Source organism: Diaphorina citri, unplaced genomic scaffold (genome assembly GCF_000475195.1).
Source record: "Diaphorina citri unplaced genomic scaffold, Diaci psyllid genome assembly version 1.1 scaffold541, whole genome shotgun sequence".
Taxonomy (NCBI): domain Eukaryota; kingdom Metazoa; phylum Arthropoda; class Insecta; order Hemiptera; family Psyllidae; genus Diaphorina; species Diaphorina citri.
In genome coordinates, this window is record NW_007377975.1 from 152,528 (window position 1) to 177,236 (window position 24,709).

A 24,709-nucleotide genomic window follows, 5' to 3' on the forward strand; every position below is an offset into this window, starting at 1 on the left:
AAATGTCTAGAAGAACATCACTTACTAGGATTTCTACGGGAGAGGAATATGACAGGTCCTTCAGATTTTAATTGAGAAAATATTCACCATAAGAGGTAACAAGTCCTGTATTATAGGTAAGTCCTATAATACGGGCTTTCGAGAAGTTCCTATAAAATCAACTCCTAAGACTGGCTGTTCATTTTTAAATTAATTCTTACTGATATCTTTCGGTGAAACGACCATCTTTAAAATTTGGCTTTTTTTAAAGAGGTTTGACAGAGGGAACTGTAACTGCTATGGTCTTATCGTCCCGAAATCGAAGAGAGAAAATGGGATAAAATCCGCCCCGGCCGGGAATCGAACCCGCGGCCTAGCGCTTACAAGGCAGACGCACTACCAACTAAGCTAACTAGGCTGGCAAATTGGTTGGTAAAATAATTTCGAATACCGACCACTTTAAAAATTCACCATATAAACATTATAAAGTAATATTCGAGGCTATGTCAATCCTACGTATTAAGTATTTCTTTGAAATTGGATTTTCGATGGAGGTTTGATTACTATTGGATATTGGTTGGTAAAATAATTTCGAATACCGACCACTTTAAAAATTCACCATATAAACATTATAAAGTAATATTCGAGGCTATGTCAATCCATTATGTTCATTCTAATGGAGATTGGTTTCATCTATGAAATTTTATTCAAATAGGTATTGTTCTTTGTGTGGTAGGTAAACCAGGTAGATAACTAAATTAGTTTATTTTTCTTAACCACAAGATAGGTAACTGTTTTAGAATCAGATTTATCTGCGTCTAAAACACCTTACATGTTAATGATTAGGTACTAGACGAGTAGGTTCATATAGGTAAACATTATAAAGTAATATTCGAGGCTATGTAAATCCATTATGTTCCTTCTAATGGAGATTGGTTTCATCTATGAAATTTTATCCAAATAGGTATTGTTCTTTGTGTGGTAGGTAAACCAGGTAGATAACTAAATTAGTTTATTTTTCCTCACCACAAGATAGGTAACTGTTTTAGAATCAGATTTATCTGCGTCTAAAACACCTTACATGTTAATGATTAGGTACTAGACGAGTAGGTACCTCAATGTAGTAACCTAAACCTCCAACTAAATCATTAAGGTATGATCCCCTCATGTCAAGGTCCTGACACGAGATGCTGGAAGACTTGAAGAAAATGTTAGAATATGCCTTGAAGGGAATAGAATCTGCCTCCGCGCTCCGTAGTTTTGACTATTATTTTACCTGTCTAACTAAGTAAGAACACGAGAATTGAAAAAAATCAAATTAAGTGCCTATGTGAGTAGGTACCTCAATGTAGTAACCTAAACCTCCAAGTAAATCATTAAGGTATGATCCCCTCATGTCAAGGTCCTGACACGAGATGCTGGAAGACTTGAAGAAAATGTTACAATATGCCTTGAAGGGAATATAATCTGGCTCCGCGCTCCGTACTTTTGACTATTATTTTACCTGTCTAACTAAGTAAGAACACGAGAATTGAAAAAAATCAAATTAAGTGCCTATGGAAGTAGGTATGGACCCTGAAACAAACTTACTGGGAAGTTTGAGAGCTTTTCTCAAATTTCGTTCCAGCAGGACCACCAGTTTGGCGTAGATTTTTTGCTGACAGATAGGATTACAGTCAGAGGCAGAGCGGAGTGATGGGAACTGGAATGGACTTTGGATGAGGTCCAAGTGAACTGAGATGGACACTTGCTTCAAATTCTGCAAGGTTAGAAGGTAAGAGAATGTTCATCCTTGACGGCAATAGGTACTCGTACTAGGCATGAGCGTGAACTGACCTTTTGGTGAGCCTGCGCTAGTAATGTTTGGTCTTTTTTCTGCTTGCACATCGGTACCGATCGATCAATCTGCTGACATATAGGATTACAGTCAGAGGCAGAGCGGAGTGATGGGAACTGGAATGGACTTTGGATGAGGTCCAAGTGAACTGAGATGGACACTTGCTTCAAATTCTGCAAGGTTAGAAGGTAAGAGAATGTTCATCCTTGACGGCAATACTCGTACTAGGCATGAGCGTGAGCTGAACTTTTGGTGAGCCTGCGCGCTAGTAATTTTTGGTCTTTTTTTCTGCTTGCAAATCGGTGCCGATCGACCAATTAAGGATTGGTATTAAAAACCCCTGGGTACTCAGAAACCTGGGCTTTTCCGTGTCCTATGTTTATTGTGATTACTGGTTATCTCTCCAATTCCCCATTGTGCATCAAAAACCCCAATATTGGCATATTAGAACGTTTGGCAAAAGTTAGTCTAGTTGACGTTAACCTATGTAGTTAATGTTTATGGAACTATTGGTGGGAACGGGAACTTAACCGGCCAATTAAGGATTGGTATTAAAAACCCCTGGATACTCAGAAACCGGGAATTTTCCGTGTCCTATGTTTATTGTGATTGCTGGTTATCTTTCCAATTCCCCATTGTGCATCAAAAACCCCAATATTGTCATATTAGAGCGTTTGGCAAAAGTTAACCATAACGTAACAAATTCTAGTTGACGTTAACCTATGTAGTAAATATTTATGAACTATTGGTGGGAACGGGAACTTAACCGGTTAAAGACTTACTATACTTACCTCAACAGTCTGGCATACTGGATTACCAGCGGTCACTGCGCAGTTTGCAGAATATAAGGCATGACGGAGCTAATTACCCCTTATTCTACGTATATTACCTCTTGGATGTAATTAGGCATTTTGTACATTAGGCACTCATTATTTCCAGATACATAGGTACGAGTATTACAAATATGTGTAAATCCAATACCAGTTTGTTTACATCAGTTATATCAGGAAATATTGCTTTTTCCAAGTCAATTAAACAACTTACTCGAGATAAAAGTAAGAGATCTCCGTGCTTAACCGGTTAAAGACTTACTTACCTCAACAGTCTGGCATACTGGATTACCAGCGGTCACTTTACAAATGCTTCCTGCATCTCCACTATCCAGTCTACATAGAATATCATGCAGGAGAGTTGGTACATAGAGTTCAATAAGTTCCAGAATCTCTTCCTTGCATTCTGTATTGTGAGTGTGGTAGTGCACAGTAGAAACGATGGAGTATTGGGGGATGGTTATGACTGAAATGGATCGAAAGAGTATGACTTTGTAAGGAGATGGAATAGAATAAACCTTGTTTATCCTGTTCAGGAATAAAAAGTCCCTTCATCCCAGCAGCCTTAACAATTATTCCAAAATATTGATACTCGTAGACACATCCAACACACACGAGTAAGTTCTTAGTTCTACATATAACATTCTTTAGGGTTTTCCGGAGTTTTCCGGAAAACGGTTTGGGATAAAGACAAACGGTTTAATAAACCTTGTTTAATAGGAATAAAAAGTCCCTTCATCCCAGCAGCCTTAACAATTCCACAATATTGATACTCGTAGACACATCCAACACATACGAGTAAGTTCTTAGTTCTACATATAACATTCTTTAGGGTTTTCCGGAGTTTTCCGGAAAACGGTTTGGGATAAAGACAAACGGTTTACATATAACATTCTTTAGGGTTTTCCGGAAAACGGTTTGGGATAAAGACAAACGGTTTTCACAGGATTGTTATGCTTATACCAAGTGCTATCCAAAACCGTTTCGGCCGGTAAAAATTTCTTCACCGTAAGCCCAGGAGGAGTGATTTCCTCAGGTCGGTAAATTAGACAGTCCCTTCTTTTTACTCCTTAAAATAATTGGAATGGAGTTTCAGAAAAAACTAGAGAACCAAATGATATCAAATTCGATGTTCATAGCTGTTTCAACGACCAAAAATGCCACATTGAATATTATTAGATGTTTTGACACGTCTAAAACACCTTACATGTTAATGATTAGGTACTAGACGAGTAGGTACCTCAATGTAGTAACCTAAACCTCCAACTAAATCATTAACAATTTAATTTCCTTTAAAAATTGGAATGTGGTTCATTGCCAGTTCAGACTCACAAAATTTTGCTTATTTCATTAATTAGGTACAATTTGGTAAAATGGTATACCTATGTAGGTACTTTTGTAGGGTCAAAATAAAAGTTTTGATGCATAAGGGGTTATTTGGAATGAAATACATATTCTCCTATCTGAGCACTACCCTTTCAATATGTGATTTTGTTTTTCCTCGTATACCTATGCTAGTATACCTCGTTCTACAGTCTACACGTACCCTTACTTTAGGAATTCCTTGCTTTCTATCAGCCTTCTTCATGAATCCGGCAAACTTCTGCAGTTTACTTTTCGTATTGGACTTCTTAGCTGAAAAAGATTAGTAAGATTTAAACAGCAGTCTAAAGACTTACTTCCTTAGGTACTTACGTCTAACGACCCCTTACAATGGGTAAATCTATCTAACATCAATATTGCACCAGAAATTTTGATTTGTTTAGTTTTACTCACCTTTCATTTTAAATTTGTTAAGTCCCTTTTTATTTCTTCCAGTTTTCGACTTCTTATCAAACTGAAACGAAAGAAAATGTTGTTGTAAGCTTCATCCTTAAGTTCTTTCTACAATTCTACATGATCATCTCTTTGAAAATTTGCACTTCACATTTCATGTTTCTACTCGACAGACTCGACACGAAAGATGGAACTTTATATCGACAATTTTAATGAATGCCTGGAAACTTTTTAGATATGCAATGTGCTAAACACTCACCATTTTCAATGAGCGTGTACTCGAATATTGCCTTGTTGAATTGTTCGCTGGACATACTCAGTTTATCTGTGTCGTTCAGCATACCTTCCACTCTGGACGGTGTGGTTAGCAGAGTTATATCAAACCCGCGAGGTAACGGCTTGAAAGCGCTGCATTTGTATTGAACAATGCGAATGCTGACGTCACTCATGACCTCATTAGCAAACTTGATGCCTACAGGTGACTGTAAGATGCTTTCGATATCCAGAAGAACTTGGGACATGTTACAGATGCAGCCTTGACCGTACAGTAGGTCACATTCGTCCTCGGACAAATTCGGTGAGGAATTGCTGAGCAGTGCCAATAACATGATGATGATAACAAACATAGCTCTGAAATACACGGACAATAGACTGACAGATAGACAAATGTTCTGTTTGTGCCGAATGTTTGTTTTCTGTTTAAGTGTGAGTCCATTAAGTGTTATTGGAATAATAACCAAGTTTCCTGAAGAACACATTTCAGAAATATAGTCCCTTTTAATTTTTTGTAACCCTCATTACAAAATACCTAGGTACCTAATTGATGGACCTAATTGTTTACTTTCATATTGTTAAGTTATATTAACATTACTATCTATCTACTCATATTTACCTCTATTTCTGGTCAGATCAAACCTCATTTGACGCATTGCTCCTTATGTTTTCACCAAGTGTTCTCATCAAGTTTACTGTTTGTTTAGTGCTGACACTTACTTATTTCTTTATTGTCGTGTTTACTAAACGTTTCACTTGAAAAATGTACAACCACGAGTTAACTCAGGGTGGATTACTGGCTACGAATGATTTCACACAGAAAATCAGGAGCTAGAAGTTTGATATTTGATAGAGATGTTTAAAAGAGTGAATATGGACATACATACATACATATGATTATGGCCAAAGGATGGATTATGGACAGCGGGCAGACATAGAATAACGGGTATAACTCAATAAATGGAGTAAACTTTAGACAAGGAGAATTGAAGAAGTACCTACCCCAAGTCTGCCCAGTAATATTTACTCAGGAAAACATTGTAATAGAATCTAACTGACAAAATGTTTATTATTAAAATGAGTTGGATCATATCGCAATTTCAGAACTTCTGTCATGTTCCGTGACCATGTTAGCGGATTTTGAGCTTAATTATTTCTTTAGAGATGGGCAATATGCAATATGTATCTTGTTTATTTTACTGCTCTCAGCACGTGATAAGAGGCTGCATAATTGTTTGGCTTTCAAATGATATGGAAAATAAGTAGCATTATAATTTTAGATACATACAATATTGAAGAGCAATGTATGTTTACGTTCTGTCTTCTTCGCATATTGTAAACAGAAGAATATAAGTAAAATTGCCAAACAATGTTGGTCTCCGGGATAATGTGCCAATTTTTATTTCGGGTGTATAAAATACGATTTTTTAGCCCTTGACTAGATAGGTGATATCCCTTTGCCGTGATGTTTAAAAGAGTGAATATGGACATACATACATGGCCAAAGGATGGATTATGGACAGCGGACAGACATAGAATAACGGGTATAACTCAACAAATGGGGTAAATTTTAGACAAGGAGAATTGAAGAAGTACCACAAGTCTGCCCAGTAATATTTACTCAGGAAAACATTGTAATAGAATCTAACTGACAAAATGTTTATTATTAAAATGAGTTGGACTCGGCCCAAGTAGGTATGGACCCTGAAACAAACTTACTGGGAAGTTTCAGAGCTTTTCTCAAATTTCGTTCCAGCAGGACCACCAGTTTGGCGTAGATTTTCTGCTGACAGATAGGATTACAGTCAGAGGCAGAGCGGAGTGATGGGAACTGGAATGGACTTTGGATGAGGTCCAAGTGAACTGAGATGGTGTAGATCCTGGATAGACCACAAAAGTACAAATAGAAGTCATTTTCTCCCCCCTCTGATAATTATTAGAGACACATACCACCGTACATATGTTGTATACGTAATATTTGGAATTAATTAAACGAGTGTTACCTAGTTTATTGTAAGTTATTTGACTTATTGTTGAACTGACCTTGAAAATATTCACAGCATAGAAAGTGACCTGGATAGACCACAAAAGTACAAATAGAAGTCACTTTCTCCCCCCTCTGATAATTATTAGAGGCACATACCACCGTACATATGTTGCATACGTAATATTTGGATTTAATTAAACGAGTGTTACCTAGTTTATTGTAAGTTATTTGACTTATTGTTGAACTGACCTTGAAAATATTCATAGTAGCATTCATAGTGGACGTTTACGGTCCGAAGTTGTTGTCAAGGGACTCCAGGGTCTAGGAGTCTAGGTAATGTATAATACATTTTCAATGTCTTGGTCTTATTTCAGAGCTTAAGCCACGGAAAGCTGTCAAAGCTCAGAGTGCGCCAAAGCAGAGTGTACCGAAAATAAGCAGAGAATTACCTGATGATGTAAATGAAGAGCTTGTTGACGACGAAGTAGTAAGTCAAGCCCAAGCTTCTAGTTCAGCTCAATCAGAATCGGGATCAGGGGACACAAGTGGAAGTTCTGCTATTGCTAACGCTGCAGCCACCAGTTCAGCTGGAACCAATGTCAATAGCGGAGCTGAAAGCATAGCCACAGCAAATGCTGCTACTGGAAGTTCAATAGGAGAAAACACTGGAAACACCCAAGCTGGAAGTTTTTCAGCTGCGAATGCTGTAGCTGGAAGTTCCACAGGTGAGATTGCAGCAAATGCTGGAAGTTCAACAGGAGAAAACACTGGAAACACCCAAGCTGGAAGTTTTTCAGCTGCGAATGCTGTAGCTGGAAGTTCCACAGGTGAGAGTGCAGCAAATGCCGTAGCTCAAAGCTCTGCATCGGCAAATTCTGCTGCTTTGAATGAAATGGGAACACCTGGAACGAGGAGTCAAGCAGGAGCTAATGCCGCAGCAATGAGTTCTGCTAGTGCTGTTACCAGTGCAGGAGCTACAGCTGGAACTTCTGCTGATGTCAACAACATTCACGGAAATATTGCAGGAAGCCAAGCTAGTGCAGCAGCACATAGTACAGCAAACTCTGGAAACGTTGCTGCACCTTTAGTATCTAAAATACAACCTGGGGCAAACAGTGGGTCTTCGGCAATTGCAAATGCCAATGCTCAATCAGTGGCTGAAGCTGGTTATGGGCCGAAACAACCCTGTGCTTACCCAACACCATATGTATATGGTTACCCTAGCTACGGGTACGGTGGGTTTCCCATCACCAATAGATTTGATCCATTGGGTTTTGGTTATGCACCGAATTACTATTTTCCTGAACAATATGAATCTTCAGTATTTGACAACGCCTATGAGACGCATTACAAACCAAACTTTAATAGAAGACTTGGTAGCGGTTACCCTGTTAGAAGCAGACCCAGTCCTATTGGCTCGATTCGTCATCCGACATACCCCACCTACCCTCAAGTAAATGGACCAGAGGAATATGGAACCGAATATTTCACACCAAACGATCTTTATAATGGACCTGTTAGTGGATCTCAAAGTTCAGCCCAATCAACCGCAAGTGCCAACTCCATCGCAGGGCAAAGTACTCCTACAGCTGGATACTATGCACCGAACTCAAAGTCTCAAAGCTCAGCTCAATCTAGTGCAAGTGCCAACTCAATCACAGGCGAAAATAGGCCTCAAGGTGGTTACTATGCACCAAGTTCTGGATCTCAAGCAAGTGCCAGTGCAAACGCGATTTCTGGTCAATATACTCCCACAGGCGGATATTATGCACCTGATACGAGATCTCAAAGCCAAGCTCAGTCTACTGCCAGTGCAAACTCAATAGCAGGCTCACATACTCCCCTGGGTGGCTACTATGCACCAAATGCTGGAGCTCATTCCAGTGCCAGTGCAAACGCTATCTCTGCCCAAAACAATATTCCTAGCGGTAGTTATTATAGTCCAACAACTGGTGCTCAAACTCTAGCTCAATCGAGTGCTAACGCTCTTTCTGGCCAAAATGTTCCCAGTTCTGCCTATTATGTACCAAATAATGGGGCTCAAAGTGTCGCCCAATCTAGTGCCAATGCAAATGCAATTTCTCGTCAAGATATTCCTGTTGGTGCCTCTTTTGTACCACAAATCGGAGCTCAAAGTGCAGCTCACTCTAGTGCCAACGCGAACGCAATTCCCGGTCAAAATATTCCTGTTGGTGGCTACTATGTTCCAACTACTACTACCCAAAACCTAGCTCATTCTACTGCCAATGCAAACGCGGTTTCCGGCCAAAATGTACCTGCTGGAGGGTATTACGTGCCAAATAATGGTGTTCAAAGTTTGGCTCAATCTAGTGCCAATGCAATTACTCGCCAAGACACTCCTGTTGGTGGATATTATGTGCCAAGTCATGTTGCTCAAAGTACAGCCCAATCCAGCGCAAACGCTAATGCTATTTCTCGTCAAGATGTGCCTCTTGGTGGATATTATGTACCACAAAATGGAGCACAAAGCGTAGCTCAATCAAGTGCCAACGCCAATGCAGTTACTGGCCAAAATGTACCCATTGGTGGATATTATGTTCCAAATAATGGTGCTCAAAGTTCAGCTCAATCCAGTGCCAATACAAACGCAATTTCTCGTCTAGATAGTCCTGTTGGTGGCTACTACGTTCCATCCACTGGTGCTCAGTCTGCTGCCAATGCGAACGCATTCTCCGCACAAAATGTACCTGTTGGTGGATATTACGTACCAAAGAGTGGGGCTCAGTCCAGTGCTAGCTCTAATGCGATTTCTCGTCAAGATGTTCCTGTTGGTGGATATTACGTACCACAAAATGGAGCGCTTCCGCACAAAATGTACCTGTTGGTGGATATTACGTACCAAATAGTGGGGCTCAGTCCAGTGCTAGCTCTAATGCGATTTCTCGTCAAGATGTTCCTGTTGGTGGATATTACGTACCACAAAATGGAGCGCAAAGCGTAGCTCAATCTAGTGCTAGCGCTAACACACTCTCAGGCCAAAATCTACCCAATGCTGGATATTATGTACCCAATAGCGGTGCTCAATCTAGCGCTAATGCGAATGCATTCTCAGGCCAAAACATCCCTGTTGGTGGCTACTATGTACCACAAAATGGTGCACAAAGTTCAGCCCAATCCATTGCGAATGCAAATTCATTTTCTAACGCAGATCCTCGAGTATCGTATTACCCCGCTGGCTCATCTTTCTCACAAGCTGGTGCAAATGCCAACGCTGGTGTTGAAGTCCCTTGTAATGGGTAATTCTGAATTTTATTGTTCGTGAATTTTTGGTTCGAGATAGCGCTAGCGTCTTCTAAGCAGGCAGTGTGGACAATTTCAACCCCCTTTAGTATTTAGATACCTTAATGCCTATTGTTGAATAAAAAAAAAATAACTTTATTTAATCCAGAAGTATGTTTCGTTTTTCATTTAATTTCTTATTTATATGTAAGTTTCATGATGTTTTGAATGTGAATTTTTGGTTCGAGATAGCGCTAGCGTCTTCTAAGCAGGCAGTGTGGACAATTTCAACCCCCTTTAGTATTTACCTTAATGCCTATTGTTGAATAATAATAAAAAAAAAAAAATAACTTTATTTAATCCAGAAGTATGTTTCGTTTTTCATTTAATTTCTTATTTATATGTAAGTTTCATGATGTTTTGAACGTGAATTTTTGGTTCGAGATAGCGCTAGCGTCTTCTAAGCAGGCAGTGTGGACAATTTCAACCGCCTTTAGTATTTACCCTAATGCCTATTGTTGACTAATAAAAAAACTTTATTATTTAATCCAGAAGTATGTTTCGTTTTTCATTTAATTTCTTATTTATATGTAAGTTTCATGATGTTTTGAACAGATATACAGACAGATTAATCCACCAGACTACTAAATCATTTAGGTACATCTCAGGAAGACATTTTCCTCTGTGATTTTGATTTCTATTCGAATAATGCGATGTCAGTACGATGTGATTTTGCTAACTTCAGGATGTATTCAGTTAATTCCCAGTAATGAGTAATTTTAAAGATCTATTTTTTCCTTAGCTTTGTGTGAAGATGTATGAAATCCAAATCATTGGGACGAGGTGCTGAAATTGAAAAGGTCAAGAATGAGTTACCTATAGCTTTCTACCTACTAAGTACTATCTACATTCTACAATAAGTTCTTTATTGTCAACATTACAAAAAGAAAAAGAAAAGTTCCGTTGGTCTTCATTTTTCCTGCTCTATGACTTTGAAACATCACCCAAGTAAGCGCAACTGATCTATTCCAAAATATTGATACTCGTAGACACATCCAACACATACGAGTAAGTTCTAAGTTCTAGATATAACATTCTTTTTACTCCTTAAAATAATTGGAATGGAGTTTCAGAAAAGACTAGAGTACTAGAGAACCAAATGATATCAAATTCGATGTTCATAGCTGTTTCAACGACCAAAAATGCCACATTGAATATTATTAGATGTTTTGACAGTACCTACTTTCAATCTAAAATAATTTTATTATGGTGGAACTATCAAATAAAACACAAAAGAGCTCTCACCTTTGCTGCGGTTAGTTTCTTGTGGTGGCGCATCTTCATTTTCACTCATCAAAAGAACGTCTTTTAAAAGAGTTTTCTGTGGCGCTGACATAGCTGAATGATAACTGTTGACCTGGAGACTAGAGAACCAAATGATATCAAATTCGATGTTCATAGCTTTTTCAACGACCAAAAATGCCACATTGAATATTATTAGATGTTTTGACTTACCTTCCAGGGCATGTTTGTACTCTTGCTCGACTATTTCTTCTGCGTTATCATTACTGTAGGAGATGGTACAGTAGTAAGTTCCTTGGTCATTCGGTTCTAGGTCAGAAATGGTCAGATCTCCATTTCTCTTGTGAACGGTGACTCTGTCGTCTGAAATGGTAATTTGAATCATTCATTCATTCATGGGCGACAACGTGAACATTGGTTGTCAAAACTGTTGATACTCTGTATGAGTCTTGGTCTGCTGATAGGTGTTTGAGTTCTTCATGTGTGCCTAGCCTCAACCATTCCAGGATATCTTCCTCCCACAGTCTCCTTGGTCTGCCTTGTTTTCTTCCAGGAATAACCCATCAATGAAGTTGTAATTTGAATAATATATGGAAATTAAAATAAAGTACACCTTGTCCTAGGATGTATTAATTTGAATCATTCATTCATTCATTCATTCATTCATTCATTCATTCATTCATGGGCGACAACGTGAACATTGGTTGCCAAAACTGTTGATACTCTGATCTGTATGAGTCTTGATCTGCTGATGGATGTTTGAGTTCTTCATGTGTGCCTAGCCTCAACCATTCCAGGATATCTTCCTCCCACAGTCTCCTTGGTCTGCCTCGTTTTCTTCCGTAATTTGAATCATTCATTCATGGGCGACAACGTGAACATTGGTTGCCAAAACTGTTGATACTCTGTATGAGTCTTGATCTGCTGATAGATGTTTGAGTTCTTCACGTGTGCCTAGCCTCAACCATTCCAGGATATCTTCCTCCCACAGTCTCCTTGGTCTGCCTCGTTTTCTTCCAGGAATAACCCATCAATTTGTGTGCCTAGCCTCAACCATTCCAGGATATCTTCCTCCCACAGTCTCCTTGGTCTGCCTCGTTTTCTTCCAGGAATAACCCATCAATTAAGTTGTAATTTGAATAATATATGGAAATTAAAATAAAGTACACCTTGTCCTAGGATGTAAATCCGGTCACACACTATCGGGCGGATCTAGATCTGTCTGGTGGGCTGAGCGAAAGTGGCCGGCCTAACAGAGACTACAGAGAGGCAGAGACTATTGAATAATTAAAACATGCATTTTGCCAATTGCGGATCTAGATCTGTCTGGTGGGCTGAGCGTAAGTGGCCGGCCTAACAGAGACTACAGAGAGGCAGAGACTATTGAATAATTAAAACATGCATTATGCCAATTGATAGATGCCTACCTGAGGTAGTCAAGTTGGTTTTCTTGTTGAAGTTCCAAACGTAATTGACCGAATCAACAATGTCTTTGAGGAATTCCTTGGATCCCACAATACAGGAGAAGCGATAATCAGATCCCGGAAAGGCGTAGACCACATTTGCTGAAAAATTATTGAAAATATAATCATCTACAATTCTACATGATCATCTCTTCGAAAATTTGCACTTCACATTTCATGTTCTACTCGACAGACTCGACACGAAAGATGGAAGTTTATATCGACAATTTTAATGAATGCCTGGAAACTTTTTAGATATGCAATGTGCTAAACACTCACCATTTTCAATGAGCGTGTACTCGTCTTTGAGGAATTCCTTGGATCCCACAATACAGGAGAAGCGATAATCAGATCCCGGAAAGGCGTAGACCACATTTGCTGAAAAATTATTGAAAATATAATCATCTACAATTCTAATGCCAATATTGATAGATGCCTACCTGAGGTAGTCAAGTTGGTTTTCTTGTTGAAGTTCCAAACGTAATTGACCGAATCAACAATGTCTTTGAGGAATTCCTTGGATCCCACAATACAGGAGAAGCGATAATCAGATCCCGGAAAGGCGTAGACCACATTTGCTGAAAAATTATTGAAAATATAATCATCTACAATTCTACATGATCATCTCTTTGAAAATTTGCACTTCACATTTCATGTTTCTACTCGACACGAAAGATGGAAGTTTATATCGACAATTATTTTAATGAATGCCTGGAAACTTTTTAGATATGCAATGTGCTAAACACTCACCATTTTCAATGAGCGTGTACTCGAATATTGCCTTGCCATGTTTCTACTCCACAGACTCGACACGAAAGATGGAAGTTTATATCGACAATTTTAATGAATGCCTGAAAACTTTTTAGATATGCAATGTGCTAAACTAAACACTCACCATTTTCAATGAGCGTGTACTCGAATATTGCCTTGTTGAATTGTTCGCTGGACATACTCAGTTTATCTGTGTCGTTCAGCATACCTCCCACTCTGGACGGTGTGGTTAGCAGAGTTATATCAAACCCGCGAGGTAACGGCTTGAAAGCGCTGCATTTGTATTGAACAATGCGAATGCTGACGTCACTCATGACCTCATTAGCAAACTTGATGCCTACAGGTGACTGTAAGATGCTTTCGATATCCAGAAGAACTTGGGACATGTTACAGATGCAGCCTTGACCGTACAGTAGGTCACATTCGTCCTCGGACAAATTCGGTGAGGAATTGCTGAGCAGTGCCAATAACATGATGATGATAACAAACAAGGAGAGAATGGGGACACGGAGATTAGGTTCAGATTTGTTGTCCTGCATAACATACAAATGGACAGCCTTAAACAGAAAAGAATCGTTCATAAGGCAATGTCCTTTATGGATGGTTCTTCTCTACTTGGTGTTGCCCAAATGGGGAAGGGTGGTATCAGTTATAAACAGTTACCGCATCCCCAGAAATCCAAGTCTGGAAATTTATGAGTGAAGAATTGCTGACCAACTAGTAAATAAATAGGTACTCGTACATCAGGGTGAAAGGAGTCCACAAGACCAATTTTATACGCAGTAAACAGCGAAGAAGCTACGCAGTTGGAATAATAACCAATTTTCCTAAAGAACACATTTCAGAAATATGGTCCCTTTTAATTTTTTGTAACCCTCATTACAAAATACCTAGGTACCTAATTGATGGACCTAATTGTTTACTTTCATATTGTTAAGTTATATTAACATTACTATCTATCTACTCATATTTACCTCTATTTCTGGTCAGATCAAACCTCATTTGACGCATTGCTCCTTATGTTTTCACCAAGTGTTCTCATCAAGTTTACTGTTTGTTTAGTGCTGACACTTACTTATTTCTTTATTGTCGTGTTTACTAAACGTTTCACTTGAAAAATGTACAACCACGAGTTAACTCAGGGTGGATTACTGGCTACGAAATCTGGTCAGATCAAACCTCATTTGACGCATTGCTCCTTTTGTTTTCACCAAGTGTTCTCATCAAGTTTAGTGTTTGTTTAGTGCTGACACTTGCTTATTTCTTTATTGTCGTGTTTACTAAACGTTTCACTTGAAAAATGTACAACCACGAGTTAACTCAGGGTGGATTACTGGCTACGAATGATTTCACACAGAAAATCAGGAGCTAGAAGTTTGATATTTGATAGTGTTCTATAGATCTAAAGTAAAATCAAAACAAGCATTCGCAACTATGTCCACAGGACCATAGAAAATCATATTTTTTCATTTATTATTTACAAGCAAATTGACTCTAGAAAATGACACTAGAAACAAAATATATAAATATAAGACAATTTAAAGACATAAAATATAGGTAAATAAAACATTGAAACAAAGAGTAACATCTATGTAGATACATAGTTCTTCCTACAATCTATTGAAGAACTACGAAACATGCAATAAGTGAGATGGTCCATTTTACTTTTAGCTTGTCATAACTTTTCTGAACTCTCAATTTGTCAACAAACATCTCACCTAATTACATTTCATGAAGAGTACACAGCCGAAAAATCATACAACATACAAGCTAAGTACAGTGCACACTGAGTAGCTTACGACTACTGATCTCTTTTAGTAAATAAATAGGTACTCGTACATCAGGGTGAAAGGAGTCCACAAGACCAATTTTATACGCAGTAAACAGCGAAGAAGCTACGCAGTAAATATGTAACTATTGTAAACAGAATGCCAGAATGTGGTGAACTTCTGAGGTGCATAGGTATTGCTGAGGTAAACATTGAAATTTTACTCCTACAACAAAGGTAAGTAAACAAATACATAGTAACCTGAAGTCTGAAGTATTCATTAGGATCAGCATAAAGTTTGGAACGCAGCTACCGGTGGAATAGAACGTAGTAATTAGTAACCTGAAGTCTGAAGTATTCATTAGCATCAGCATAAAGTTTGGAACGCAGCTACCGGTGGAATAGAACGTAGTAATCAACATAGAAAATCACAACATCAAAACAAATATAAATAGGTTTTTACTCAATAGAACTAACAATTACTAAACCAAGTTGGTTCATCATGTTGATAACTTGCTCAGCCATACCCATATACCTATTGTATTTGCTATACCTAATGCCAGAATGCTTTTTTGGTACATGATTTTCAACAAGTACATTTGGACCTTTTAGTACCTTTGTAGATAGGTAGGTAAACTTTATCAAAGGTTCTGTACCTGTACTAAAGAGAACTCTGACATTTTTTTCTTCTTTATGAACAATGTCAACGATTCATTGCATCACAATAACGGTTATCGGTATGGCATTGATTTTGACCGATATAAATCATAAATACGATATGGTGCTGCAAATGCAATCAATTCTAATATAATATGTAGGTACAGTGCAGAGTCACCTGAGAGATTTATCACTTTACTCCGACACCTCCTTATCAGGTTTACGTTAAGATATAATATGTAGGTACAGTGCAGAGTCACCTGAGAGATTTATCACTTTACTCCGACACCTCCTTATCAGGTTTACGTTAAGATTTGGTGTGAGTTATAGCCTTATAGGTCACGTATAAAAGAACAAGGCATTCGCTTTGTCCCCTGCAGATGGTCTCAATGTTCTCATTACTGACAGATAAGCGATTTATCCAGTAATGACCGGTGTGTAATTTCCATTTTGCAGTGTGAGACTTGACACAATTATGTGGAAAATTCCATACAAAGAAAACATGATTAATATTATCTTCAATCATGTTGATAACTTGCTCAGCCTATTGTATTTGCTATACCTAATGCCAGAATGCTTTTTTGGTACATGATTTTCAACAAGTACATTTGGACCTTTTAGTACCTTTGTAGATAGGTAGGTAAACTTTATCAAAGGTTCTGTACCTGTACTAAAGAGAACTCTGACATTTTTTTCTTCTTTATGAACAATGTCAACGATTCATTGCATCACAATAACGGTTATCGGTATGGCATTGATTTTGACCGATATAAATCATAAATACGATATGGTGGTGCAAATGCAATCCATTCTAATATAATATGAATAACAAACATAGCTCTGTGAAATGCACGGATAATAGACTGACGGATAGACAAAAAATATTCTGATGACTGACTGTTCTATTTGTGCCGAATGTTTGTTTTCTGTTTAAGTGTGAGTCCATTGGAATAATAACCAAGTTTCCTGAAGAACACATTTCAGAAATATAGTCCCTTTTAATTTTTGTAACCCTCATTACAAAATACCTACCTAATTGATGGACCTAATTGTTTACTTTCATATTGTTAAGTTACATTAACATTACTATCTTGACAGATAGACAAATGTTCTGTTTGTGCCGAATGTTTGTTTTCTGTTTAAGTGTGAGTCCATTAAGTGTTATTGGAATAATAACCAAGTTTCCTGAAGAACACATTTCAGAAATATAGTCCCTTTTAATTTTTTGTAACCCTCATTACAAAATACCTAGGTACCTAATTGATGGACCTAATTGTTTACTTTCATATTGTTAAGTTCGACGGATAGACAAATGTTCTGATGACTGACTGTTCTATTTGTGCCGAATGTTTGTTTTCTGTTTAAGTGTGAGTCCATTAAGTGTTTTGGAATAATAACCAATTTTCCTGAAGAACACATATCAGAAATATGGTCCCTTTTATTTGTAACCCTCATTACAAAATACCTACCTAATTGATGGACCTAATTGTTTACTTTCATATTGTTAAGTTACATTAACATTACTATCTCTTAAAAAAAGTGTTGACTTTTTTTGTCAACTTTGTGTTACTCCAAATCGCAAATGGATAATTGAGCTCACCCTTAAAGGGGACTTGTAGAGTTCCCCGCACCGTGCCGGGTCTGTACAAGTTGCCGATAGCCTTTTGAATGATTAATCCTTTTGAGAAAAGCCGGTGGAATTGTAGGAGGGTTTTATTTGTTATTTTATAGTCTCCATTAATCTGATCTGACATTAATTACTTTATATGATTCTGGTTCCAGGTGTCTTGTTCGAGTACTCTTTGGGTGCTTTCTTGTCGTGGGACACAGTAGCTGCTATAAGCACAATCATACCAGTATTATCTATCATCGCAGGCTGTCTGATGCCTGAGTCGCCGTCCTGGCTGCTATCTCAAGGTCGCAAAGATGCGTGCCGCAATAGTTTGCGACGACTGAGAGCTAACAATTATGACGTCGAAAAAGAGGTCCAAGGCCTGTACGAATTTTCCAAACGACAAGAGACTCAAAAGTCGAGAAACTTCAAGGAGACATTGGCCGCCATTGTGGAACCGGCATGTTTGAAACCGTTTGTCATTTTGATGCTGTATTTTCTCATCTACCAGTTCAGTGGAGTCAACCCGGTCACTTTCTATGCTGTGAATATTTTCAAGGTCAGTTCAACAATAAGTCAAATAACTTACAATAAACTAGGTAACACTCGTTTAATTAAATCCAAATATTACGTATGCAACATATGTACGGTGGTATGTGCCTCTAATAATTATCAGAGGTGGGAGAAAGTGTCTTCTATTTGTACTTTTGTGGTCTATCCAGGATCTACATGATCCATCCGGGATCTTCATGATTCGTCCAGGATTACAAGCATCCATTTCTTTTTCTTTGCAGGATGCTGGAGCTCATGTGAACAACAATCTGGCGGCAGTAATCATGGGAATTGTGAGACTGATATTTACGATAGCAAGTTGTATAATGATGAAGAAAATGGGACGGAGATCTCTTACTTTTATCTCGAGTAAGTTGTTTAATTGACTTGGAAAAAGCAATATTTCCTGATATAACTGATGTAAACAAACTAGTATTGGATTTACACATATTTGTAATACCTATGTATCTGGAAATAATGAGTGCCTAATGTACAAAATGTCTAATTACATCCAAGAGGTAATATACGTAGAATAAGGGGTAATTAGCTCCGTCATGCCTTATATTCTGCAAACTGCGCATTGCTCTTTTTAGGTTATGCAAGCGAATCTTTTAAATGTTTTGACAATTTCGTCATTTCAGGTATTGGCTGTGGTGTTTCTATGACGGGGTTGGGTTTATACATCTTTGCAACCAAAGACTTTTGGCCTGAATACAAGTTTCCTGCTTTTGTATCGTATCTCCCGGTCCTAATGTTGATGACGTTTACAGCAGCTTCAACCATTGGCTATCTGGTGGTACCGTGGGTGATGATTGGCGAAGTCTATCCTACCAAGGTAATTAAAAGGCCTTTTAATCATTTTTAAGTTCGATTTTGGCACCCATAAGAACCAACCGTCCACGATTCCTCGATGTATGCACAATTGCACAGTCTGTAGATTGTATACCTCTGTTACCTGTGCCTTTTGTAACATTTTTTTACCTAGGTATGTCCATCTCCATGTTTCGACCCTACATACCCATTTTCATCACAGATTGTTTTGTTTATTTCATGCAGGTTCGCGGTATAGTTGGCGGTCTCACCACATGTGCCTGTCACTTTTTCATTTTTCTCACCGTCAAGTCTTACAACATGTTCCAAACTCACCTCACTAAGGAAGGCACATTCCTCATGTATGGTTGCATCTCGCTACTAGGAACAATCTTCTTCTATGTATACCTTCCCGAGACAAAGAACAAAACTCTACAAGAAATCGAGGAACAATTTGCAGGCAAAAGTAAAAAGCACCATTCCGAAATTTATGTGAAGCCATCTCAGCAGATTGATAGCTTTGGGTTTCTCAGACGTTATCAAATCATCTGACGAGAGAATCAGTTTCTGCTGAGATGGCTTCACATAAATTTCGGAATGGTGCTTTTTACTTTTGCCTGCAAATTGTTCCTCGATTTCTTGTAGAGTTTTGTTCTTTGTCTCGGGAAGGTATACATAGAAGAAGATTGTTCCTAGTAGCGAGATGCAACCATACATGAGGAATGTGCCTTCCTTAGTGAGGTGAGTTTGGAACATGTTGTAAGACTTGACGGTGAGAAAAATGAAAAAGTGACAGGCACATGTGGTGAGACCGCCAACTATACCGCGAACCTGCATGAAATAAACAAAACAATCTGTGATGAAAATGGGTGTGTAGGGTCGAAACATTGAGATGGACATACCTAGGTAAAAAAATGTTACAAAAGGCACAAGTAACAGAGGTATACAATCTACAGACTGTGCAATTGTGCATACATCGAGGAATCGTGGACGGTTGGTTCTTATGGGTGCCAAAATCTCTACAGACTGTGCAATTGTGCATACATCGAGGAATCGTGGACGGTTGGTTCTTATGGGTGCCAAAATCATGGAGATGGACATACCTAGGTAAAAAAATGTTACAAAAGGCACAGGTAACAGAGGTATACAATCATCGAGGAATCGTGGACGGTTGGTTCTTATGGGTGCCAAAATCTAACTTAAAAAGGATTAAAAGGCCTTTTAATTACCTTGGTAGGATAGACTTCGCCAATCATCACCCACGGTACCACCAGATAGCCAATGGTTGAAGCTGCTGTAAACGTCATCAACATTAGGACCGGGAGATACGATACAAAAGCAGGAAACTTGTATTCAGGCCAAAAGTCTTTGGTTGCAAAGATGTATAAACCCAACCCCGTCATAGAAACACCACAGCCAATACCTGAAATGACGAAATTGTCAAAACATTTAAAAGATTCTCTTGCATAACCTAAAAAGAGCAAAGCGCAGTTTGCAGAATATAAGGCATGACGGAGCTAATTACCCCTTATTCTACGTATATTACCTCTTGGATGTAATTAGACATTTTGTACATTAGGCACTCATTATTTCCAGATACATAGGTATTACAAATATATGTAAATCCAATACCAGTTTGTTAACATCAGTTATATCAGGAAATATTGCTTTTTCCAAGTCAATTAAACAACTTACTCGAGATAAAAGTAAGAGATCTCCGTCCCATTTTCGTGTAAATCCAATACTAGTTTGTTTACATCAGTTATATCAGGAAATATTGCTTTTTCCAAGTCAATTAAACAACTTACTCGAGATAAAAGTAAGAGATCTCCGTCCCATTTTCTTCATCATTATACAACTTGCTATCGTAAATATCAGTCTCACAATTCCCATGATTACTGCCGCCAGATTGTTGTTCACATGAGCTCCAGCATCCTGCAAAGAAAAAGAAATGGATGCTTGTAATCCTGGACGAATCATGAAGATCCCGGATGGATCATGTAGATCCTGGATAGACCACAAAAGTACAAATAGAAGGTCACTTTCTCCGCCCCCCTCCTGATTTAATTATTAAGAGACACATACCACCGTACATATGTTGTATACGTAATATTTGGATTTAATTAAACGAGTGTTACCTAGTTTATTGTAAGTTATTTGACTTATTGTTGAACTGACCTTGAAAATATTCACAGCATAGAAAGTGACCGGGTTGACTCCACTGAACTGGTAGATGAGAAAATACAGCATTAAAATGACAAACGGTTTCAAACATGCCGGTTCCACAATGGCGGCCAATGTCTCCTTGAAGTTTCTCGACTTTTGAGTCTCTTGTCGTTTGGAAAATTCGTACAGGCCTTGGACCTCTTTTTCGACGTCATAATTGTTAGCTCTCAGTCGTCGCAAACTATTGCGGCACGCATCTTTGCGACCTTGAGATAGCAGCCAGGACGGCGACTCAGGCATCAGACAGCCTGCGATGATAGATAATACTGGTATGATTGTGCTTATAGCAGCTACTGTGTCCCACGACAAGAAAGCACCCAAAGAGTACTCGAACAAGACACCTGGAACCAGAATCATATAAAGTAATTAATGTCAGATCAGATTAATGGAGACTATAAAATAACAAATAAAACCCTCCTACAATTCCACCGGCTTTTCTCAAAAGGATTAATCATTCAAAAGGCTATCGGCAACTTGTGCAGACCCGGCACGGTGCGGGGAACTCTACAAGTCCCCTTTAAGGGTGAGCTCAATTATCCATTTGCGATTTGGAGTAACACAAAGTTGACAAAAAAAGTCAACACTTTAATTTAATTTACACGAATGAAGCTTACCTAAAGACACACCAAATGACGCCAAAGAAGACAACATTCCTCGTAAGTGCGGCTGAGAACATTCGGCAGTGTATATTCTGGACGGAGCCCCAACCATGCCGGAACCCAAGCCAGTGAGTATTCTTCCAGTGAAGATCCAGGGCAGAATGGACGAGGGAAGGGAAGGAGCCAGAGCGATGAGTGCCCAGCCGAGGATTGTAGGAACTTCGGTGATGATGAGGGTCATCTTCCTGCCCACCAGATCCATCATGTAACCACCCAGGACACAACCAACCATTGTGCCGATGGCGGAGAGACTGGCTGAAACATAAAGTGACATCTTGATTGTTTTAAAGATGATCATCTCCTCCAAGGCTCCTTAGGCCGGGTTCTACAAAGTGAGTTTAGGGTCCGTTTTAGTTTAACTTTTGGATTAAACAATCTGATTGGTCTAATTCATTAAAAATCAAAAGTTTCAGCCAATCAGATTGCTCAATTAACGATGATCATCTCCTCCAAGGCTCCTTAGGCCGGGTCCCACAAAGTGAGTTTAGAGTCCGTTTTAGTTTAACTTTTGGATTAAACAATCTGATTGGTCTAATTCATTAAAAATCAAAAGTTTCAGCCAATCAGATTGCTCAATCTGAGAGTTAAACTTAAACTGAGTTTAAGCTCACTTTTTGGCCCCCGGCCTTAGTAGCTCTTAGCTCTCAGCTCTCACTTTGGAGAACAATTAATGCACGGTATGGCTCGGTTGCTTTGTAGCTAGACCTTCCTTCACCCTTATCCCACCCTGACTGGAGATCCCCAAATTCCCTTTAAAGAGCCCTCCCTTACCTATCCATGTCGACTCGTCGGATGTTATCCTGTAGGGTGAATCCCGGGATATCAGTTGCGACGTCGCGGCTGCGGAAAATCCAAACACCATGCCCGTGTTGACATTGCCCAGGTTGGCAAACACGGCGAGAGTTAAACTTAAGCTCACTTTTTGGCCCCCGGCCTTAGTAGCTCTTAGCAGTCTCAGCTCTCACCTTGGAGAACAATTAATGCACGGGATGGCTCGGTTGCTTCGTAGCTAGACCTTCACCCTTATCCCACCCTGACTGGAGATCCCCAAATTCCCTTTAAAGAGCCCTCACCTATCCATGTCGACTCGTCGGATGTTATCCTGTAGGGCGAATCCCGGGATATCAGTTGCGACGTCGCGGCTGCGGAAAATCCAAACACCATGCCCGTGTTGACATTGCCCAGGTTGGCAAACACGGCGGCCGCCACCTGCTTCAGCGAACTTCCTTTGGTTGGTTGCGTCATAGTGAGATCAGATTTGTCATTGTTTAGACTGAACAGGGTTTGAGAGCTGACCAGGGCCTTGATGGTGGCTACGTTACTTGAACTGTGAACAGAGAGAATGGGGACAGGGAAATTAGGTTCAGATTTGTTGTCCTGCATAACATACAAATGGACAGCCTTAAACAGAAAAGAATCGTTCATAAGGCAATGTCCTTTATGGATGGTTCTTCTCTGCTTGGTGTTGCCCAAATGGGGAAGGGTGGTATCAGTTATAAACAGGTACCGCATCACCAGAAATACAAGTCTGGAAATTTATGAGTGAAGAATTGCTGACCAACTAGTAAATAAATAGGCACTCGTACATCAGGGTGAAAGGAGTCCACAAGACCAATTTTATACGCAGTAAACAGCGAAGAAGCTACGCAGTAAATATGTAACTATTGTAAACAGAATGCCAGAATGTGGTGAACTTCTGAGGTGCATAGGTATTGCTGAGGTAAACATTGAAATTTTACTCCTACAACAAAGGTACTCGTAAGTAAACAAATACATAGTAACCTGAAGTCTGAAGTATTCATTAGGATCAGCATAAAGTTTGGAACGCAGCTACCGGTGGAATAGAACGTAGTAATCAACATAGAAAATCACAACATCAAAACAAATATAAATAGGTTTTTACTCAATAGAACTAACAATTACTAAACCAAGTTGGTTAATCATGTTGATAACTTGCTCAGCCATACCCATATACCTATTGTATTTGCTATACCTAATGCCAGAATGCTTTTTTGGTACATGATTTTCAACAAGTACATTTGGACCTTTTAGTACCTTTGTAGATAGGTAGGTAAACTTTATCAAAGGTTCTGTACCTGTACTAAAGAGAACTCTGACATTTTTTTCTTCTTTATGAACAATGTCAACGATTCATTGCATCACAATAACGGTACCTCCTTATCAGGTTTACGTTAAGATTTGGTGTGAGTTATAGCCTTATAGGTCACGTATAAAAGAACAAGGCATTCGCTTTGTCCCCTGCAGATGGTCTCAATGTTCTCATTACTGACAGATAAGCGATTTATCCAGTAATGACCGGTGTCACACCGGTCACACCGGCGGTGTGTAATTTCCATTTTGCAGTGTGAGACTTGACACAATTATGTGGAAAATTCCATACAAAGAAAACATGATTAATATTATCTTCTCATTACTCAGGCATTGAAAAGTTTTCGGCGAGGGAAATTGGCATGCAAATCAACAGATACATAATGTCCAACTCACGAAGTTGGTTGGTTTAGGCAACACAATGTAAACCATGTATCAATATTATTCCTGCTGGGAGAGAAACTTAGAAAGAATTTTGGTCCTTTTAGAGCAGGATGAGCCAGAAAATTACATTCTAATATTCTTTTTCCCGTGCTAATTTTTAAGCATAACAAATCTACTTTACCTTGACCTACTTCGAGCAGACATTTCTCTTAATAATTGTATTACACCTACATATTACAGTAGTAAGCACTTCAGGCAGATAAATGTTGTACCTATACCGACGTGACATCATGTCAAAGAGTTAAGGTATAATAACACTTATGTACGTACATTAATCCTTTAATATAAGTATTATAAATTAGTAATATAACAGCAATAAAGTTATTATCTCAGGATTAAACTACCTCCAGACGATAAGTAACCAGTGAGAGTGATGTAATAATTAGGTAAGTAGGTGGAGTGACTTCTAAAAAT

At 38.8% G+C, this 24,709-nt stretch overlaps 3 protein-coding genes and 1 long non-coding RNA gene across 4 annotated transcripts; 1 reads left to right on the forward strand and 3 right to left on the reverse strand.

The window, feature by feature from the left end:
* Positions 1-1,898: 1,898 nt before the first annotated feature.
* Positions 1,899-12,763, reverse strand: LOC113467737. Its single transcript, XR_003391700.1, has 4 exons — positions 12,652-12,763; positions 11,438-11,587; positions 2,913-3,112; positions 1,899-1,989 (listed from the first exon to the last, which is right to left on the reverse strand). It is a non-coding gene; the product is annotated as an uncharacterized LOC113467737 (long non-coding RNA).
* Positions 12,764-12,916: 153 nt separating this feature from the next.
* On the reverse strand, positions 12,917-13,997 carry LOC113467736. Its single transcript, XM_026824095.1, has 3 exons — positions 13,583-13,997; positions 13,128-13,265; positions 12,917-13,065 (listed from the first exon to the last, which is right to left on the reverse strand). Exons 1-3 carry the CDS (start codon positions 13,995-13,997, stop codon positions 12,917-12,919), a joined length of 702 nt encoding a protein of 233 aa, XP_026679896.1.
* Positions 13,998-14,576: 579 nt separating this feature from the next.
* On the forward strand, positions 14,577-19,242 carry LOC103509894 (facilitated trehalose transporter Tret1-2 homolog). The gene is made up of 5 exons (XM_026824096.1): positions 14,577-14,652; positions 17,666-18,054; positions 18,290-18,416; positions 18,689-18,882; positions 19,207-19,242. The coding sequence occupies exons 1-5, from the start codon at positions 14,577-14,579 to the stop codon at positions 19,240-19,242; spliced, it is 822 nt and encodes a 273-aa protein (XP_026679897.1).
* Positions 19,243-19,289: 47 nt separating this feature from the next.
* LOC103509895 (facilitated trehalose transporter Tret1-2 homolog) lies at positions 19,290-23,283 on the reverse strand. The gene is made up of 6 exons (XM_017444351.2): positions 22,816-23,283; positions 21,698-21,997; positions 21,036-21,424; positions 20,666-20,792; positions 20,087-20,280; positions 19,290-19,688 (listed from the first exon to the last, which is right to left on the reverse strand). The coding sequence occupies exons 1-6, from the start codon at positions 23,252-23,254 to the stop codon at positions 19,290-19,292; spliced, it is 1,848 nt and encodes a 615-aa protein (XP_017299840.2). The 5' UTR covers positions 23,255-23,283.
* Between the last annotated feature and the right edge of the window lie 1,426 nt (positions 23,284-24,709).

What these genes read in the sequence shown, in the direction of transcription:
- LOC113467736 (XM_026824095.1), bottom strand. Translation starts at nt 13,997, where the DNA reads ATGCAGGACAACAAATCTGAACCTAATCTCCGTGTCCCCATTCTCTCC. An exon ending in GTACACGCTCATTGAAAATG is followed by an intron (nt 13,266 to 13,582) that starts GTGAGTGTTTAG and finishes ATAATTTTTCAG; the next exon opens with CAAATGTGGTCTACGCCTTT. An exon ending in AACCAACTTGACTACCTCAG is followed by an intron (nt 13,066 to 13,127) that starts GTAGGCATCTAT and finishes ATAATTTTTCAG; the next exon opens with CAAATGTGGTCTACGCCTTT.
- LOC103509894 (XM_026824096.1), top strand. Translation starts at nt 14,577, where the DNA reads ATGTACAACCACGAGTTAACTCAGGGTGGATTACTGGCTACGAAATCT. An exon ending in CAAACCTCATTTGACGCATT is followed by an intron (nt 14,653 to 17,665) that starts GCTCCTTTTGTT and finishes TTCTGGTTCCAG; the next exon opens with GTGTCTTGTTCGAGTACTCT. An exon ending in ATCTCTTACTTTTATCTCGA is followed by an intron (nt 18,417 to 18,688) that starts GTAAGTTGTTTA and finishes TCGTCATTTCAG; the next exon opens with GTATTGGCTGTGGTGTTTCT.
- LOC103509895 (XM_017444351.2), bottom strand. Translation starts at nt 23,254, where the DNA reads ATGCGGTACCTGTTTATAACTGATACCACCCTTCCCCATTTGGGCAAC. An exon ending in GTCATTTGGTGTGTCTTTAG is followed by an intron (nt 21,425 to 21,697) that starts GTAAGCTTCATT and finishes TTCTGGTTCCAG; the next exon opens with GTGTCTTGTTCGAGTACTCT. An exon ending in ATGCTGTGAATATTTTCAAG is followed by an intron (nt 20,793 to 21,035) that starts GTCAGTTCAACA and finishes TTTTCTTTGCAG; the next exon opens with GATGCTGGAGCTCATGTGAA.